The sequence below is a fragment of the Theobroma cacao genome, chromosome 10 (assembly GCF_053813885.1).
Source record: "Theobroma cacao isolate CCN51 chromosome 10, ASM5381388v1, whole genome shotgun sequence".
In the NCBI taxonomy this organism is placed as follows: Eukaryota; Viridiplantae; Streptophyta; class Magnoliopsida; order Malvales; family Malvaceae; genus Theobroma; species Theobroma cacao.
This window is the reverse complement of record NC_142648.1, coordinates 15,162,387-15,182,123: the sequence shown is the minus strand read 5'-3', so window position 1 is coordinate 15,182,123 and position 19,737 is coordinate 15,162,387. Positions and strand designations below refer to the sequence as shown.

At 32.7% G+C, this 19,737-nt stretch overlaps 1 protein-coding gene and 1 non-coding gene across 2 annotated transcripts; one reads left to right on the top strand and one right to left on the bottom strand.

The window, feature by feature from the left end:
* Positions 1–7,296: 7,296 nt before the first annotated feature.
* On the top strand, positions 7,297–13,114 carry LOC18586758 (Polynucleotidyl transferase, ribonuclease H-like superfamily protein). Its single transcript, XM_007010304.3, has 8 exons — positions 7,297–7,506; positions 7,617–7,688; positions 8,155–8,278; positions 8,365–8,452; positions 8,564–8,701; positions 8,794–8,881; positions 8,979–9,099; positions 12,706–13,114. The coding sequence occupies exons 1-8, from the start codon at positions 7,416–7,418 to the stop codon at positions 12,878–12,880; spliced, it is 897 nt and encodes a 298-aa protein (XP_007010366.2). The 5' UTR covers positions 7,297–7,415; the 3' UTR covers positions 12,881–13,114.
* Positions 13,115–19,219: 6,105 nt separating this feature from the next.
* LOC148760369 (small nucleolar RNA R71) lies at positions 19,220–19,327 on the bottom strand. The gene has a single exon (XR_016023304.1). It is a non-coding gene; the product is annotated as a small nucleolar RNA R71 (small nucleolar RNA).
* Between the last annotated feature and the right edge of the window lie 410 nt (positions 19,328–19,737).

Sequence of the window (19,737 nt, the reverse complement as noted above, 5' to 3'; positions counted from 1 at the left end):
TTGTCCAGGATGCACTCTAAATGTCCTTAACAGGCCCTAAGCTTATTTATATTAAATACCATTTAAGTAAATATCCTTATTTTTATTTTTTTCCTGACTAAGCCTAGAGGTTGTGTGATGTTTTGTTGACAAGTCGATCTTTATATTTTTTTTCTTTATATACCTGTTGATACTCAAATGTTGAGCCTTGGATGGAAATTTATTTACATGAGATTATGTGAATATTTTGAACGAGCCTATAAGAGCACTTGGAGTGTTTTTACAAATTTTATGTTAATTGTACTAGGTACAAATTTTATGAATGAGAAACGTGTAGACCTTTTATGTTGAGAAGTCATGTACTTACGCTTATGCATGGATGCTTATTTTTACATTTAGCTATGTTTATATGTGATTGATGGTTGATTAAGTTTAAAAGGCTTGTTTATGCCTAACAGGCCATATCCGTCTAGAACCATGCATTGGTCATGATCCTTTTAAAAAATGGGATGTGACAATAACAGGATTGAAATAGACAACTCAAAAGCTATCAATCGTAAGCAAGAAATAATATTAAAAATTCAAACCATGCATTAGGTTCAATTGTGATTCTAGATTTAAAATTTAGTTCCCCATAGCTACTAAAAACATCATCCCAAAAAAATTTAACTAAATAAAGAAAGTATAAAGATAATAAAAGAAAAAAGAACTCCAAGATTTGTCAAGTCTTTGATCTGCAATCTTTTTGGTTTTCCTTGCTTCTTGCGAGCTTGAATACCTTTTTTTCTTCATAAATACCTCGCTTAAATTTTACATGCTTCTGAAATAGGGATTAAATAGAGCTCAAGTTCATTAAAATAGAAGTCCAAATGCATCAAAACTCTCCTCTAACATAAGAGTGTTGCGACCTTCCTTGGGCGTCGTGATGACCGCACTTTTAGTATATTTTATTTCTAATTTTCTCTTCGAGGGTCTTGGTGCTACCTCCTTGGCTACCACTATGCCAAGTCCTCTGTTTTGCTGAAGCATCCTTGCCTTGTTAGGATGCCACGACACCTATTCCTTCCATGGTGGGCCCTCCATGCTTTGTCTTCAAATTTTAGGTTCTACTACACTACTTTAATGTGGGATGCAATTTTCTCCTTATTTAAGATTGAACTGATCAAAGTGGTAAACATATAAGTTGTAGCTCTGCCTCTTAAATGGTTTAAGAATCACATCAATTGGACTTTTGTAGTGATAGATATGCTCAAAATACAAGAACATATGTAATGGAAGTCTGCACCTTGAATGCATTCTTCTTCACAAAATATGACCCTTTTCATAGCACACCTACAAAAGCAACAAACTAACTGAAATAATAACTAAACTTATAGAAAAATACCATAAAATAACTTAAAGCAATTGAACCCTAATATAATTAACTTAAATGAAGTAAATGATTAAAAAATAACTAATACTTAAACAAAATCATAAGAACTTACACCAAATACACCCAAAATTGTGACCATATAACTCTATAAAATCGATTTATCACAAGACCTCTTGGTTGGCACAGCCATGTCCTCATCTTCCTCACTCTCACTCGTAATACTTCTCTTTTCCTCTACAACTATGAATTTAAAGCTATTCCCTTTTTCTTAGTGTCTTCCATTTTTGCTTTTTCTCTCTTGTTCTCATGTTTCATTATTATTTCATAGGTGTGTAAAGATTCTACAAGCTCTTCTAGCTTAAAGTTGTTAAGGTTCCTAGCTTCCTCTATAGTTGTCACTTTGGATCTCTATGATTTAGGTAAACTATAAAGTAATTTCTTAACAATATTAGCATTGGGAAAATCTTTCCCTAAGGCTTTCAAACCTCTAACAATATTGGTGAATCACTCAAACATTTGGTTTATGGACTCACCCTCCTTCATTATAAATAGCTCATACTCAAGTGTAAGTAGTCTTATTTTGGGTTTTTTGACTTAGTTTGTTCCTTTATATGTTGTCTCTAAGGTATCCCAAATTTGTTTTGCACTCTCACACATAGACACCTTATTGAATTCACTAACACCTAAGGAACATAAAAGAGTGTTGTAGGCTTCATAATTGATTTGTATTAATTTCTTTTCTTTCTCATCCCACTATCTTCTGGTTTTAGTAATTATCTTGCCATCTTCTTCCTTTTAAGGCACATGTGGACCATCTAAAATCACATTCTAAACTTCTAAATCCATAGATTGAATCAATATTTTTGTTCTTTGTTTCTTATAGGGATAGTTTATACGACAAAGAGAAGAGGCCTTTGAATAGATTGCTTTTTACCAAGCACAGTTGTTATAATCTCCATTTCAATGATTTGAGCATTGTCTATGTATCACTCAGGGCTGTTCGATCTACAAAATTGAGCTCTGGCTCTAATACCAATTGTTAGTGTAGTAAGCTTAAATTGACAAAGGCCAAAAAGGGGATAAATTATGCTTTTTGAAATTTTCTTGTAAACTTAGTCATAAATCGAACTTTCTTAAAACAAAACTTATTACTTGAGTAGAAGTCAAGGAAATTGATTTTCTTCAAATAATTTTTTAGTAATGAAACCTAAAGCAAAAATGAAAATGAAGGCATAAATATTTAATTGAGGTTTGGCTTTCTCAATGCCTACGTCCTTTCCTTTGGCTCATCAAAGAATTTTAAACCCACTATGGAAAATGCATTTTAACAAGATCAAGGAAAACCTTTACAATGCCTTTTTTCAAGTTCAAGCACAACCCTTATGTTGTTCAATTTTCTACTCGCACAAGTGTATGTATCGCAAGGATAATATGAGATGAGTAGAATGTCGATCCCACAGAGAATTGAATTAATCTTTAGTGTTAACTACTAAAATTATCACACTCTAATTTTATCTAAATAATTAAAATTAAAAACAAAATTTTAAATTAATAAACTAATAGCAAAAACTAAAACTTAATCTAAAATCTATTAGCAAATTTACTTTATTAAATGTGAATGAATACCAGACCTAAGATTATGATATCCCTCAATACTTTATCTGATTATCGTCTCTCTCTCTCTTAACTCAGTTTAATGGATTGAGTTGCTAACCTAGAGTCTTAAATTATTTACAAGTCTTCGTCGAGTTTCTCATAAAAATACCTCTCCCAATTGATTTACTATATGTCTATGCAAATTATATTGAAGAAAGATTCATTTAGTTTGTACTCTAATTTTGGCTATGTATGGCTTATAAGTGTATTTCTATCCTATATGCAAATCAAACCACCTAATCAACTAAGTGCATTCGATCAAACACTATTCTATTCAAATTCTACCGAAATCTCCTTCATCAAGGTTTAACCTAGATTTCCAATTCAATCTAATTGGTGGCTAGTCAACTAAAAAAATTAAGAACAAAATAAAATAAACAACTTAAATCTATCAAACATAAGTAAAAGAGAGATAAAGAATTCATATTATATATTGAGTTCAATCATAATATTAGATTAACAATTTAGTTTCCCATAAAGTCACACATTATCATCGAATAAAATCTAAACATTAAAAGCACAACCAAGAAAATAAGAGAATAAAAGAAAATATAGAAAAACTCAAGAATTATGTTCTTGATCTTTAAATCTCCTTGAATCCTTCAAATTCTTCTTAGCTTCAATGACTTTGTGGCTTGACTTTCAGCTGTTAATATGGTGTTTCTTCCTTTCCCCCTTTAAGTCCTCTGAAAGGTTATTTTTATAAGCTTTGAAGTTAGGCCAAGTTGGGTGAAGAAAAAAGTCAATTCAAACTAGGATTTCCTTATCAGACTATGTGAGTTTCAGCCTTGCACAATTAATTAATAGAAATCGTAATTGCTATAGGACCGCTACAGTGCATCAACTTTGACAAGATTTTTGACCATCCTACAAGCCGAATTAGGTGAAGTGGAAACATAAAAGTTGTAGATTTTTCTCTTCTCTTTCTAATGGTCAAGAATTGCTTCATTTAAAACTATGTAGAGAAAGTTATGGCCAAAATACCAAAATATATGCATTAGAAGTCTGCACCTTGAAATTACTCTCCTTCTTCCATTAAAATTCTTCTTTCATCAAACACTTACAAAAGCACAAATAAACTAATAACAACCTATCTTAACCATATTAACACCGAATTAAGTATAAAAATAACCATGATTAGATTGACTCACCTAAAATAACTAATTTAAAATAATTAAATAAAATCTACTAATTTCTATGCATTACTATAAGAACTAAGGCAAATTATTATCAAAATTAAGCCCAAATAACTCTATATCGTAGAGTTATCACCTTATAATCGCTTTTTACTGGACTCAAGCGAAACCCTCACAATGCCTTTTTAACAAGAGCAAGCACAACCTTTACTAACTTTTCAATGCTATGTTAGAATCTTTACAAGAATGTTTACAAGGAACGATAGTAATAAATGCCTCTTAAAAGCTAGTAGGCTAAGTGTTTAAACTTTGAATAGAATGGGTAAAATGAATATCAAGACAATTAGCTCAATAATTACTTTAAATACTTGAGGAAAAGACTAAAATGAAGAGTAAAGAGGAAAAACTAATTTTGAAGCTTTCTCTAGTGTTGGAGTAATTTTTAAGAGTATTTTCTTGTGTCAAATAAGTGGGAAGCCCTCATTTAAAACTACTTGAAGAAATGTAGTCGTTAAAAACAAATTTGGACAGATAATAGCCATTGGAAGCATTTATTTTTGAGCTGCTGCATCATTAAGGTCAAGTATGATGTTGGTGGAGTCAACCCTACCTTTGAATTTGCTCAAAATCTAGCTTTGGGGGTCGACTATTTAATTGTGAAGTTGCCCTTCTTTTTTATGCTTCCTCTATTTCTTCTTTTCTTCCTTTGAGGTTGAGTATTACTTGTGTAGTCGACCCTTGCAAGCTTCCTTCAATTTTTCATGCATTTTGCCAAGGGTTCAAGTATGGAGATCTTGTAGTCAACCCTAACCTGAGCCAAGTCATCATTTTGTCTTCATTACACATGTGGGGTTGAGTATGAGCAAGTGGTAGTCGACCTTGCGTAATGAAATGTTTGCCCTTTGTTTCCTTTAGCTGAAAACTCAATGTTTGAAAAGCTTTTTGATGTGTTCTAAGTGTAAAGGCTTTGTCAAATACTTTCTAACACCTCATGAGGTTAAAATGATGAATAAAACCTTATCAAATGTTTGTGATCAAATTTAAATCAATTTGTAATTTTAGCAAATCAAAATATAAATCATTTCAAAGCTAATAGAGTGATAGTAGCCACATGAGCAAAGCAACTCAATGCACTAGTGACCTTAACCCACATCAGAAAAGGAAAAAGGTTATCAAGTTATATTTTAAGAAGCTTAAAGTTGAAAGTGGAAATATGGAGAAAAAAATACAGTTAGATAAGTACTTGAGTGAGAATGTTGAAGATGATGATGAGGACGAGGGGGATTTCAATATTTTTGATTGGTGGAAAGTAAATAGTCCTAGATTTCCCATTATTTCCCATTTGGCTCATCATGTTTTAGCATATGCTTATTTTCACAATTGCTTTAGAATCTACTTTTAGTACCAGTGGTCAAGTTCTTGATGCATATAGGAGTTCTTTAACTCCTAAGTTGTACAAACTTTGATTTGTGCTGAAGATTGGCTATGAGAACCATGACATCCAGATTCAAGTTACTTTGAGGAAGAAATCGAGGAGCTTGAGAAAATCAATTTTGGTAATATTTTGAATTTATATACTATTTAATCTTTTTTTTAAGTTTTTATTTTTTAATTTTCTTTAATTCTTATTTAACTTTACTTTTGTTATTTTTGTTTATGCATTTGTAGATCTTTCAAGAATTGTATTGAAGCTAGTAATTAATTAATGAGTCATGGTAAAAAAGGATTTTCTTCAAAAATCGAAAGATGTTTTGTTTACTGTGAGTCTATTAGTTGACAAGTTCTTTATTCTTAACTTGTTAATATTTGACAATTGATATGTTTACTTGTTTTACTTCTTTAAACTTTTTAATATTTGTAGTTGTAACTTGTATTTCGTTGTTGCGGGCTGTTGACTGTTGGATCTTGAAATTATTAATTTTATGAACTTATAATGTGTGGTAGGCAATATACGGCTAGTTTAATGTGCTGGTGATTTGTTAGTAATTTTAATTGTACTCTTGTTTCGCTGGTGATTTCATTTTAATGTGTTGCCCTTTTATTTGAGAATTTTGCCAAAAAAATTTTGGGGTTAGTTTTAAAATGTTCTGGTGATTTTCTAGTGACTTCATTTTAAGAAGAAATTAGGAGAATTTTGAGGTTAGTATTTGAGAATTTTGCCAAAATGGAAATAAAAAAAATTTTATTAGTGAAGAAAAAAAAATCCATTCTAAGAAGTATATATGTTGGCTGTTATTTCCTTAGAGTTTTTTCAAAAAAATAAAAAAAATGATTAAGTGGTAGCTGACTATGGTCTTCCATCTAGACCATCTCTATGTTACCATTTAATTTATACTATATAAGAACTCCTCAACATTATTATATTTTAATTATTTTTTCCATGATCTCACCTTGCCAATTACAAATTGGGAAACCCAATGCTTCTTCCAACATTAATTATTCTTTCATTCAGGCCTTTGGTTGTTATTCGCTTATTCCATTCAATGGAATATAATGAAGTATATAAATTCAACTTATTTTATAATGATGAATATTTATATGATTAATCAGCTTAAAATCAATTAAAAATATGTTGCATTTATCTTGAATATGAAACCAAAATAGTGAAATTAAAAACAGAATAATTGATTTTTTTTCCACTCTTTACATAATCCTTACTCTCTTATTTAAAATTTTCTATGAAGTGCAATCACAGAAAAAATAAAACTAATACGTAAAAGGATTTTTGTACATAAAAAGAGTATCATTATTTTTACTAATTATTAGTAAAAGTTTACTTTTTTTTTCACAAAATAAGATTATATTAACCATAAATTAAATATAATAGTTATAACATTGTTAAATAACCTATTAAATAAATTAAAAATTTTCAAAATTTTAAAAAAACTTGGTTAAATCAGGTAAAACAGATTTAATGCATTAAAGTCGATTAAAATATCAACAACCATCTTTAATTTCACCCGTAATGTCATTTTGTTTCCATATTCCATCCTTTTCTATTGTTGGACTGATTTACGAATTTCATGAAGAACTAAAAGTTAAAAAACCACTTAGGTAAAACAAGAGTAGAAATAATAGTAAGTTGTAATTATTCTTTTGATAAGTTAAAAACAATAAAAAAAGAGAATAATAAAAAAAAAAGGCAACGATGAAAAAAGCGCGGGGCAAAACCCTGCGATTTGTGGCGGGAATCGGGATAAAGAAAACGAAGGGGCCAAAGTCTTAAAAGAGAGGCAGCAGCTTTGGCGTTTGAGTGCCTTCAGATTGTGGAAATGGGGTCGGAAGCTGAAGCTCCTCTCCCCAAATGGGCATCTACGCCTTGCATTATGGGCATTGACGAAGCCGGCCGTGGCCCGGTTTTAGGTCTTTTGTCTCTCCCTTTTCTTCTTCTGCTTCCAATCTCTGTTTTTCCCCAAATTTTAGCCATGATTTCTCGACCTTTTTTTTTTTTTTTTCTGTTTTGCTTGTTTCAGGGCCCATGGTGTACGGATGCCTTTACTGTGCTCGCTCTTATCAGAAAGCTCTCGCTACCTTGAACTTTGCAGGTTCAAGCCCTCCAAATATCTTTTCTTTCTTTTTTTTTTTTTGGTATTTCCCTAATTTAAATCTTGAAATAATGATACATTACTCTATTGGGTACTGGCATATTGTAGAATATAGAATAGTACAACGAAAAGGCTATAAATTCCAATTTGGGGGTTTTTTTAATTTAAATTTATCTGATTTTTTCTTTTGGTTGGTGTTAGTAGATAAATTTACGGAAGAAATGATTTCTTTGACGAAATTGGCATTTCCTCAATTTCATTCAACAGCATTTTCATACGTACTAATTTTACTACACTCATTGATTAGTTGTTTTAATGAAGGATTGCATTTGTTCCTTCATTTTAAGCTATGAAGCAACCAAATTCTCATTTTCTTTAATATCATAGAAAAGTTTTTCTTATAATTTTAGAAGAAGTGGTATGGTTTCATCATATGAATTTTACCCTATACTTTTGTCACCTGTAGATTCAAAGACATTAAAAGAAGAGAAGAGGGAGGAATTATTTGAGCTTTTAAAGGCTGATGAGTCGATAGGGTGGTCTGTTGATGTTATAGATCCAAGGGAGCTCTCTGCTAAAATGCTAAAGAAGTTAGTTGTGAAAGCATAACATCTTTTAGCTTTTCATTGTGTTTTTCTGTTCTCTTACTAGATTTCACGTGTTTGATTGTCAACAGGCATAAGGTGAATCTGAATGAGATGTCACATGACTCTGCAACTGGCCTAATCAAAAGGGTATTAAACAAGGGAGTTCTCCTAACTGAGGTAGAACTCTTTCTAACCTTTTCGAAATGAATTGGCCTTGATTAGACCTTAATTTTTTTTTTTTATGAAAACTCAAAAGTGGAGGAAAATTTACATGTCCTTGTATTTCAGGTTTACCTTGATACAGTTGGAGATCCTGACAAGTATAGAATCAAATTGTCTGAAAGATTTCCTTCCATAAAGTTTGTGGTTGCAAAGAAGGCTGATAGTCTGTATCCAGTTGTAAGTGGGGCAAGCATAGTTGCAAAGGTAATTAGCTTCCTTTTTCCAAGTCCTACCTTTGGCTCATTGCAAACAGCTTTCAATTTGTTTTTTCTTTTCCTTTTTATTTAACTGTTCAGGTAACTAGAGACAAAGCCTTGCGAGAGTGGGTGCTAGAGGAAACAGCTGAAAACATGCATAGGAGTTTTGGTTCTGGATATCCAGGAGGTCAAAAGTGCTTGACATAGTCTAACTCCTTAACTTCTTTTCCCCTATTAGAAAGGTTATTTAAACAAGGAATCTGGTTATGCTTTGATGTATCTAGATCCTGAAACAAAAGCCTGGTTGGAACATCACAAACACTCAGTCTTTGGATTCCCAACACTGGTCCGCTTCAGTTGGGGTACATGCAATTCATATTACAAGGATATGGTTGAAGTATTATGGTATCTGCAAACACTCAAATTCCATTCAGTTTTAGTACCTTCCACATAATTGTGCATTGTCTTGTCTTCATATTCTTTATAATGTAAATATGCATTCTTGTTTTTTAATCAAGAAAATATGCCAATTTATTATTTATAAGAGAGATGAAAAGGTACATACGCCAATGTCCTGGTTGCTTCAACATTGTTGCATCATAAAGAACATTGTTACCTTTACATGTCTTGAGAATTATTTGTTCTCTGTGTTTATGGATAGGTCTACAAATGAGCTGAACTGACTGGTAGAATGCTTTAGATTGGCTCTAATTGATGCTTGACCTTGATTTGAGTTTTGGATAAGCTTTGCAATGACAGTTGGAGCTTAGTTACTTAGCTGATATAAGATTTTTCATGTTGCATTAGCTTGTAGCTATAGTAAAAACTCGAAACTCTAGTAAAGCACACCAGCTCAAGCTTGAATGTATTCTTGGCTTACAGCATAATGAAGTTTTGGCTATGCTGCATCACCCTTCAGGTTTAAGAGACTTTGTTTTGAAATGTTGCATAATAGTGCCTTTTGTTCAAGTACATAAGAGTTAAGACTGTAACTTCTCAATTAAATGACAAAATCAATTTTCTATGATATTCATCTTGATTGCATTCTAATTTAAATTTGAGTGACAATGAAAATCTCTGTATCAATTGGTTTTATTCTTTTTTCTTCACTTTTTTTAATGTTTAGATCATTTTTCTTTTTTCTTGATTTTGTTGTATATTTTTCTTTTCTAATATGTTACTTTATTTATTTCATATTCTTCATTTTATTAGTGTAATAAACAAATAGTTTTGCAAAATAAACCAATGAACAAATACATAAGTATAAAAATATAAAATAATCATATAAATAAATATATGAGTAAATAAATACAAAAAATAATCATGAGATGTATAATCAATTTATTTAGTATATAAATAAATAAACGATACATTCGTAATTAATTATAAAACAAAGAATATATAAATACATAAATAATTAACTAATACATTCATAATTAATTATATAAAACAAAAAAATATAAATACATAAACAATTAACTGATAAATATTACTTTGTTGATTTTCAATGTGTACATATAATATTATTAATTTTTAATAATTTATTATTATATATAAAATTAACTTATTAACTTTTATTGATTTATTATTTTTGTGAATGTCAAATATATTATAAAATTATACATAACACACCAACCTTAATTTAGTGTTTTCAATAGTTATTTTCTCTTCTCACCACAATGTCATCACTGTTTTTTGCGGAACATATGTTGTCACACTGTTGGTTTTAATCCCAATGCTTCAACTCCCAATCTCATTTCGTTAAGGTCAATCTCAATGCTGCCATTGTTTTCTGTCTGTGGTGAGAAAGATGCTTGAGTAAGTTGGTTTCATAGGAGTTCTCTAAGCTATGCATGAGTCAGTTGCTACAAGAGTTTTATTGAGTTCTCTAAGCTGGGAAAGGAGTTTTGATGTTTTAAAAAAATATATAGCTCATTCTTTCTTTCCCCCCCTTTTTTCTGTAATGCTGACATGGTAAAGAAATTTACTATTTAAGGCCACATCAACAATTCTCTTATTCTTATTTTTATTTCAATATACTGATTAAGCTCTATTAAGTTGCTTAAGTTAAACCAATGGATTATTCTTAACATTGACAATTGCTAGACTAGCTTGTGGAGAATGCTTGATTAAAACAAGGAAAACTTAGAGGGTTCATTTGTACATTTAGTTTGGGAACCATTCCATGCTTTACCGCATTTCATTTTGTTATTGGTATGTACTTTTTGTTGCAAATTTGTTCCTCTCTTGTCCAGAAGTTTTTTATCATCGTTTGTGCAAGTAGAAGTGTGAGTACATCTGCCTTAAGGTCATTGACATAAGAACCTGCTGAAGGTTGGCCTAATTATTTTTGGATAAATAACATTGATGGCGTTGCCTGGACTCAAACAGGAGGCCTAAAGTGTGATAGGCTGAGGGGATAACCAACTACAACATGAAATAAGTTACAATATATTGGAATAGTCTCCTGCCACTTCAGTTGCTTAGACAAATCAGAATCCAACCCTTTCTTGAAACAGTCAAGCTGTACATCAAATTTACATGCCCTGCAGTCAAGTGGGGCTTTTTGAAGTCTAAATACTTTGCAATTCTTAGTGTGGCTAAGCTCTGCTGGATTTGCATCGAACAACTGTGTATATAGAATTTATTTATTTATATCTTTTGAGGGGGTGTTGGTGGTTGGGGTTGGGTTTTTTTTCCCTTTAATTACAAGAAACATAACTAAAACCTCACATTCCCCAAGACTTGAACACCAAACTGCCCTTTTAAGTAAGGCGTTTCTAGGCCATTTTGGTTAGAATATGCATATCAGCAATGTTTGTGATTTTCTATAGTTTTCAACTAGCCTCTTACTTTTAACTTCTGGAAGGTTTAGAGCAGTTGTAAAATTGGTGGTTAGAATCCAAATATTTAACCCATGTTATGCTGATCAAAGTTTATTAAGGTTCTTTTACAGTTTTACTAGCAGTGCAATGTTAAGATCAGGATATTAAAAAGTGTGATTTGCTCCAAATTTCCTCCTCTAGGTTCTTTCCCTAGTAGTGAAATCTTCTTCTTTTTTTTTTAGTGTGATGAACTGGTCATTAGGATAGCATTTTACAGTTTATTCTAACAAGATTCTGCCAATTGCCTGTTTATTTGTTTAATTTACTTGAAACTCGGGTGTAGCATTTCCAACAGCAGTGGAATGATAGAGTGATAGATAAGTGATGGATAGTTCATTAAGACTTTTGGGTGCCTTTGTCAAACTGCTTTCTCTGTTGGGTTCTGAATTATAATTCTCTGATTCATTTGGCTGCAAATGCTTGGTCAGTGCTTACTCTGACAATTGAATGAGTTTGGATATTCAATTCTTCCTTTTTTTTACTTTGTAAATGATGCTATTTTTCTACTAGTAATCTGGTGATACAAGGAATAAATTATTTGACTGCTTCATTATACTTAAGAGCTTGTGATGGTTTATTGTGAAAGTGAATACCGTGGCTCTCTTGCTATTTGACTACATATTTCATTTGCATGTGTAGAACAGTTTAGAATAAGACATTTGCAGCAGCAGTAGTTTGGTCACCTGGCTTGGTTATTTGTCTTCTTTTTACATATATTTATGGATTTCAAAAGTGAATGGTAGGCTTTGATCAATTCCCACTAAGAGGTGCACAACCTAGGACTTAGAAATGTGTTTGTGTGTGTGTATAATACAATTGCAACGGCAGTAGTTTGATCGCCTGTCTTGGTTATTTGTCTTCTTTTTCTGTATATTCATGGACTTTCAAAAGTGAACAGTAAACCTTGATCAATTCCACTAGGAGGTGCACAACTTAGGACTTAGAAATGAATTTCATTTGTTTTGTAGTTTATGTATGTATAGTGTGTAAGACATTATTTACACGTGCACATGCCGACATTTGTTCACTGACTTCATATTTTAATGCTTCCACTCTACTCTCTGATCCTTGGTTTGTCTACATCTAAGGTCACTTAATTGAAAATTTGTTCATTTGCATTCTATAGGGAATCTGATAAAGTGGATGAAGATGTCCCTAACAGCAGCAGTGGCAAGCAGTTGAAATTAAGGAATGTTGGTTTCACTACATCAAAGAGGAAGAGTGAAGAAATAGAATCAAGTGCCAAAGGGAGCTGTAAGTTCTTCCAGGCTCGTAAGCTTGAGCTGCTCACTCATTTCTAAAAATGCAGTTTGATGGCATTTTCTTGTTGAATCCCTTATTACTTTGCGATATATCTTTCTAGTTGAAAGTTGATGCATCTTGATTAAGTGTTCCTAATGTTCACTATGTGCACAGATTAATTAGGCCATGAAACAACTCCAATGGTTTTGGGTGGGTGGAATGGAGTTGGTAAGGGTTGCTATTGTAGTTCATACCTTTTATAAGTCATAGTGCTATTTGTGCACTTTGAAGAATTTTTTCCCCCCATTTAGAGCTACCCTATGGGTGCCTCTTGATGAATTTGCACAGTTTCGAAGCATACATACGCTTACTAATTGCAATTAATTCTGCATTGAACATTGTTGGCATTATGAAATGAACATTAGACAACTTAGTTGACATTTAGAGGACAAGAGGTATATGACAGGATCCGAACAATTCCAAGTCTTTACATCCATCAAAAGCCAAAAGTATTCTCTTCTTCAACACTAATGCTGAGTCTATCTCTACTTCCATATTCGATCACTCCTTGTCAATATTTTATGATCTAATGGATGCTGTTTTTTTTTGTAAAAATTTTAGTTGAGCAAGAAAAATTGCTTCTACAAAGTAAAATAATGATGTGTTTTCATGTAAAGAAAAGTTTCTCCATGTTGCATAAACTGTAAGCTATCAGACCTTAAGGTTATTACTGCTGATAAGTTTAATGGCCTTTGAAAGATTGCCACAGGTTGAAACAGCAAATGGGGACACAAGGTTTCTATTGCATTAGAATACTTCACTTTATTTTGTCATAAAGCAAAAATTTCAATAGGTTCAGGTGAGCGGGATAATCTGTACAATGGACCATTGAAGTGAACGATTTTCTTAGTCTTGTGTTTAGAATATAACAAAGCAGCAGGGTTATCTAATTGAAATTCTAAAGCGTTCAAACTCTTAACACTAAGAGGACAAACAAAATTAATACTAATCGTTAATTATTGGATTAGAATAATCTGAATTCAAGAGAAACAGAAGGATCGAAAGGCAATGCAGCGTTTCATTGTTACTTTCTTGGTTTTTGTAGTAAATTCTTACAGTTCGTACCCAATAAAACGAGGCGTTATTTTTGGTTTTTATGTGGGCTCACAAGGAAAAATTGGAGTTGTCTATGGAACCTTGCGTGGACAGACAAGAAAATAAGATGTTTACTATGTTATATGCTGGAAAACAAAACTTAAAGATTTGCACACTATCTCTCAACAAAGAGAACAAAGTTTGTTGGAAAAAGAGAGAGAGAGAGAAACAACTAACAAAGTGTTAGAACTTCAACTCGAAATTCTTTGAAACTATTACAAGTTTATATAGTTAGGGTAGTGTGCAAGATTTCATTTAAATCCCTTAATACTGATGTTGATTAAAAGCAAATCTAAAAAGGCTTGCCTTGATATAAGTATAGTTAATCAGTTAAAAAAATAAAGAATAAAAGCTAAGTGGAACAAACAAGTATTGACTGGTTAACAAGAAACCTTAATCAGTTAAGGTATTCAAGGGCACTTAACGAGTGTGAAACAGAAACTTCTTAATTGGTTAATACGCAAAGAGTTAATCAACTCAAGGTCAAAGCACAAAAGTCAAGAAGTGTCAAAGTTCAAATTCAAATATTGTTGATTGTTCAAATGAAGTCAAATGAGAAGATTTAAACTTGAAGAAGCCCATTTTAATCAGATAAAAGGAGGACTAGTCAATTAAAAGAAAGCTGGTGGAAAACATTGTTTGAAAACAGAAAGCCTTTAATCGGTTAAAGCTGTAGGTAATTGGTTAGCACAAAAAAACAATGTAGGAAACATAGAAGAGTTAATCGGTTAATGCTTGCCCTTAATTGGTTAATAGATCACTGCCAGCACATTTTGAGTTTAAATATTAGAAGATAAAATAATGACTAGAAAGGGATCAAACTTGTTCATAACGACTAGAAGCTGTCTAAAAATTATGGAAAAATCATTTTTGATCATATAAAATTCAAGGGAATCATTACCACCATTTTTTATTTTCAAAGGATTGTTCTATAAAAATAATATATTTTGAGCCTTTTCAGACTTAGAGAATTTTTTGCTTCAAAAGTGACAAACCACCAAAAGTGTCAATGAATTCTTTTGAAGGTTAAAACTAAGTTGGATGTTCAAAATATGTAATCTATATGCTCACCTAAGGATTTTCCTAACTTATCCTCTTACTTAAGGTTGGATTTCACAATTTTGGTTGCAACGAGAAACGTGAAAATAGCAGTCCCAAGTCAGAGAGTTTCTCGCTGTAGTGAGAATCTATTTTTGTTGCAGTGAGAACATGTCATTTAATGAAAAAAATGTCTACACAGGTTTCTAGGGCTAGGGTTGAAAATGGGGGTATAAATAAATGCTTTTGAGTTGAGAAAAAAGAGTTTTGAAAAGGAAAAAAGAGGCAAAAAGGAAGCTTTCCACAAGGAGAAAAAGAGAGGAATTCTTGAAAAGAAGCATGACAAAGCTGCACCAAAAGAGTTCTCTCTCACTAGCTTTATTTTTATCTCTTTAAATCTCCTTATATAAATGCTTTATTTTGTTGAGATTTTGTTGTGGGCTATGGAAATGTTAGGCCAAACTTTCCTTTCTAGGATTATGGTGGAGATTAATGTATAGTTTGGATTCTTGATTGACTATTGCTTACTCTTTATGAAATATTTAATGTTTATTCAAATATGCACTTATTTCCCATTTTATTGACTGAACACTAATAGGATGTGTTAGAGTTTTTAGATAAGACTTGACAAAATTAGTGTAAAAAACAATGGTTTGTGTAGCATATGATCATTGCAATTAGTAATTAATTGGGTGATTTGTTAAAATGGAACACATACACCTATTAACCATATACAGTTAATTATAGGACCATACTTAAGGAACTTAGCTTAATTAATTAACTATAGGCATATAAACATCACATTAAGTTAGGCCATCGGACGATATTTTGATAGAGAATAGTACATACTTAAGGATCCTAGGCTAGCGTTAGGTTTCCATGAAAGTAGGTAATTAGTCAATCTTAAATCTAAATGAAGCATTAATTAAAACCACAATCCTAGGTCTTTCTCAATTGTTTCCAAATCAATTTACTGTATTTCTAGATTAAGTTTAGTTGAGTAGATATCATTTTCACCAATTCTCAATTATCGACTCTTGGATAGAATTATAGACAATTCCTTGAGGGATTGACACTCTACTTACCATTTTATTACTTGTTGCGACACGTCCACGTACATGTTATATAAATCTTACAACAAGTTTTTGGTGTCATTGCTGGGAATTTGTTTTTCTACTTTTTTGCTAATATTAATACTAAGCAAACTAGCCTTAATGTAAGCCATTTTTTTTTTATAACTGGGAGAGGGGGGATTCTTTCACGACCCAAATTTTGGGCCATGATCAACGCATGGGCCCAATGGGCATAGCCCACTAAGCCCAAGCAAGCCTATTTATGTGACCTGTTTATCATTCCATCAAAAGTTGCTAAAGTCACATTTCATAATTCCAATTCAATATAATGCTAACCATTGCCAACTCATAATGGCATTACCAATTAAAATATACATATATTGTCTAAAACATATATCTTAATGATTTACATCGGGTTTGTCTATACACAATAAAAGGGATACTCGACTTCCAGTGGAGAGACCCAGGCGAAAGTACAGCTATTGAATGCCGAGATACCCACCAAGGAGACGAATCTAGGAAGACACCTCGACCTAGTTATTGACTGCCTCCTGATCTGAAAACATGAAGTTGAAGACCGTGAGTATAAACCTAGTGAGTGAACAAAGGAAGGGAACAAGCAAACGATAAGAAAATTTAAAGAAATCATGATGCACTTATTTTCAAAAACAATGCAATCTAGTTTAGTACTTATTGAAACCCCTCAATAAACCCTTAATTGATTAATCACTTGATGATGAAAGATCTATACACAACAAAGAATTTGAAAAGTGAAAACTTTAGTAGCATTCAAGCAAGACAGGCGAAATGACTAATCCTCGCTACAGCATAAAGGCATTCTCGCTGCAGCGAAATGTGGGCTCAAATCATTAGCTACTCGAGGGTTTTTCACTAAAACCCCTCATTTCAAACTTAATTAATTAATTCCTTGATGTTAGAAGTCCATGATCAATTATGATGTTAAAGAAGTGAAAAATAGGGCAGAAACAAAACAAGATAGCAAGCACGACAGAATGTTATTGGCTGTAGCGAGAATGAATTCTCGCTGCAGCAAAACCACTTGTAGACATCTCGTTGTAGCGAGAATGTATTCTCATTGTAGTGAGTTACAGGATTGCAGCTAGCCTCCCAACCCGAGAGTTTCTAGCTGTAGCGAGAAACAGTACACCAAGAAAAAAATTTCATTATATCAAGAAAAAGCCATCCTGCTGTAATGACAAAATCAACTTGAAAATACTTAACAATTTCCAAGGTTCAACACGCAAGATTTCGCATACATTACAACCATATACCATATTCATGAACTTTCTATTGCCTAAATATATATATACATCGCTAAACCACCAATACCACCACCGCCTCACCCAACTCATGTGCAACCCCCACATCGTGCACATAGTTGGAGTCATCGTGTGCATGCCCACATCGTGCACAACTAATACCGCCGTGTGCATACCCCACATCGTGCACAGGCAATATCACCATCCGCACTCCCGCACCCGTCATCACTGACATGTGCATCCCTCACATAGCGCACACGCATGATTATATTTATTACACAATATTAACTATCAATACACAACACATATACATGTATATCAGCATCCTATAGGAGCACAAGGATTCATCATATAGCACACTCACGATATAAACATTTTAATAAAGGCTTGTTCCCATGCATTATCTTTAAGGAAAAATCAAATAAAAATCATTCACATGCTTCATCCAAATACCAATACATTTCCCAAAAATGTTTTAAATGCAAGTTCACTCACCTTGTGGATTTGTAATTGAATTTATTTTCAAAATTCTTCCAAGCTAATAAGGGAAATCACCCTCTCTCTCTCTCTACACGTCCAACTAGTGAGTGGATGTACCTAAGAAAGACTTTTGAAGGCTGTTGGGGTGAAAAGTGGAAGAGCATGAAAAACCCTATGAAAGGGTGTAGAAAACATGAGAAATAAAGCTAATTTGGGCAAGTTTTAAAGGTTTCAAAGGATACTTCCATGAAAAGTGCAAAGAAACATGGAATGGAGAGGAGGATAGGAGGAAGAAGAAGAAGAGAAGCTGTTGGAAAACTCAAGAAAAGTTGCTGGAGATTAGATATTTATAGTTAAAGTTTATCTAATTTTCATACAATTTACAATAATGCCCTTAACAAGGCCACTTGTCTTCCTTCTTTCCTTTATGCATTCTTTTTACTCCTTTAACACTGAGACAAAGTCCATAATAGTCTAAAAGTACTTGAGTTCACAAAAACTTAAAAATTTAGGCTCGAGGTGCAAAATGACCATTTTACCTTTATTGTGGAAGTTATCAGTATTAATATCTTTTTCATTTATTTTACCCTTATTCATTTATTCCTTAAGCCTACTTAGACCTTAATAATGTCTAAAAGCCTACTTCTAGGGGCTCACCATGAGAAATGATGAAATTACCCCTAGCCCGTGTTATCGTGTCTACACCTTGTTACGAGCCTATAGAGGTTGAGGTCTTACAGATTCGAACCCTGCTCTTTAGGCAGGGGGATTATGCACCAACCAATGAGCCAAATGCTTGGGTACTAGTCTTAATGTAAGCTTTGTTTTATTTACTTTCAGGTACTTTTTGGCCAGTGTAAGGAGCTTGGAAATTATCCTTTGTGATCTAAAAATCAAGAAGACTTTTTGTAGATTACTTAGACAAAACTCTTAAGACTTTAATCAATAAGATACAATGGTTAAGAATCAAGGTGAGCAGTAAATTCATAGACATATAGTTGATAATCAATCATTGAGGGATTATGCTATTCCATTAGTCCAAGGACTTCATTCAAGCTTTCAGAGGCTAGCAATTCAAGGTAAAAATTTTGAGATTAAACCAACCATCATTCAAATGATCCAAAGGTCTATTCAATTTGGAGGCTTCCTAAATGATGATTCGAATGCACACATCTCAAATTTCTTGAAGATTTGTGACACCTTTAAGTATAATGGGGTTATTGATGACGCCATTCTGTTAAGGTCGTTTCCTTTCTCATTGTGGGATAAAGCCAAAGTTTGGTTGAGCTATCTTCTGATTGGCTCTAGCATTACTTGGGATGACCTTGCATAAAAGTTTCTAACTAAGTTTTTCCCTTTTGCAATGATTGAAAAGATAAGGAACGATATTACTTCTTTCATGCAGTTGGATTCTGAGTCTTTATATGAAGTTTGGGAGAGGTATAAAGACTTGCATCGAAGATGCCTACATCATGATCTTCCTAAATTGTTACAAGTGCAAACATTTTATAATGGGTTGTTGAATCCAATTCAGACTACCATTGATGCAACAACTGGTGGCACTCTCATCACTAAGTCAATTGATGATGCTTATGATCTATTGGACGAGATGGCCTTCAACAACTATCAGTGGCATTCTGAGAGGGCCTTGCTAAAAGAGGGTAGTAGGCATTCATGAGCTGGATGCCATTAATGCGTTGACTGCTTAGGTAGCTGTTTTCACTAAGAAAATTGATTCTTTGGCGTCCATTTATTGATTCTTTTAAAGTCCATTTAGTATAGAGTCCCTTTATTTCTTGTGATTATTGTTGTGAGGGGCATTCATATGATCAATGTGTGACGCCCAGTACCCTTGTATTATGAAACCTCGACCTCCATAGACCCACAACT

What these genes read in the sequence shown, in the direction of transcription:
- LOC18586758 (XM_007010304.3), top strand. Translation starts at nt 7,416, where the DNA reads ATGGGGTCGGAAGCTGAAGCTCCTCTCCCCAAATGGGCATCTACGCCT. An exon ending in CGCTACCTTGAACTTTGCAG is followed by an intron (nt 7,689 to 8,154) that starts GTTCAAGCCCTC and finishes TGTCACCTGTAG; the next exon opens with ATTCAAAGACATTAAAAGAA. An exon ending in GGGCAAGCATAGTTGCAAAG is followed by an intron (nt 8,702 to 8,793) that starts GTAATTAGCTTC and finishes TTAACTGTTCAG; the next exon opens with GTAACTAGAGACAAAGCCTT.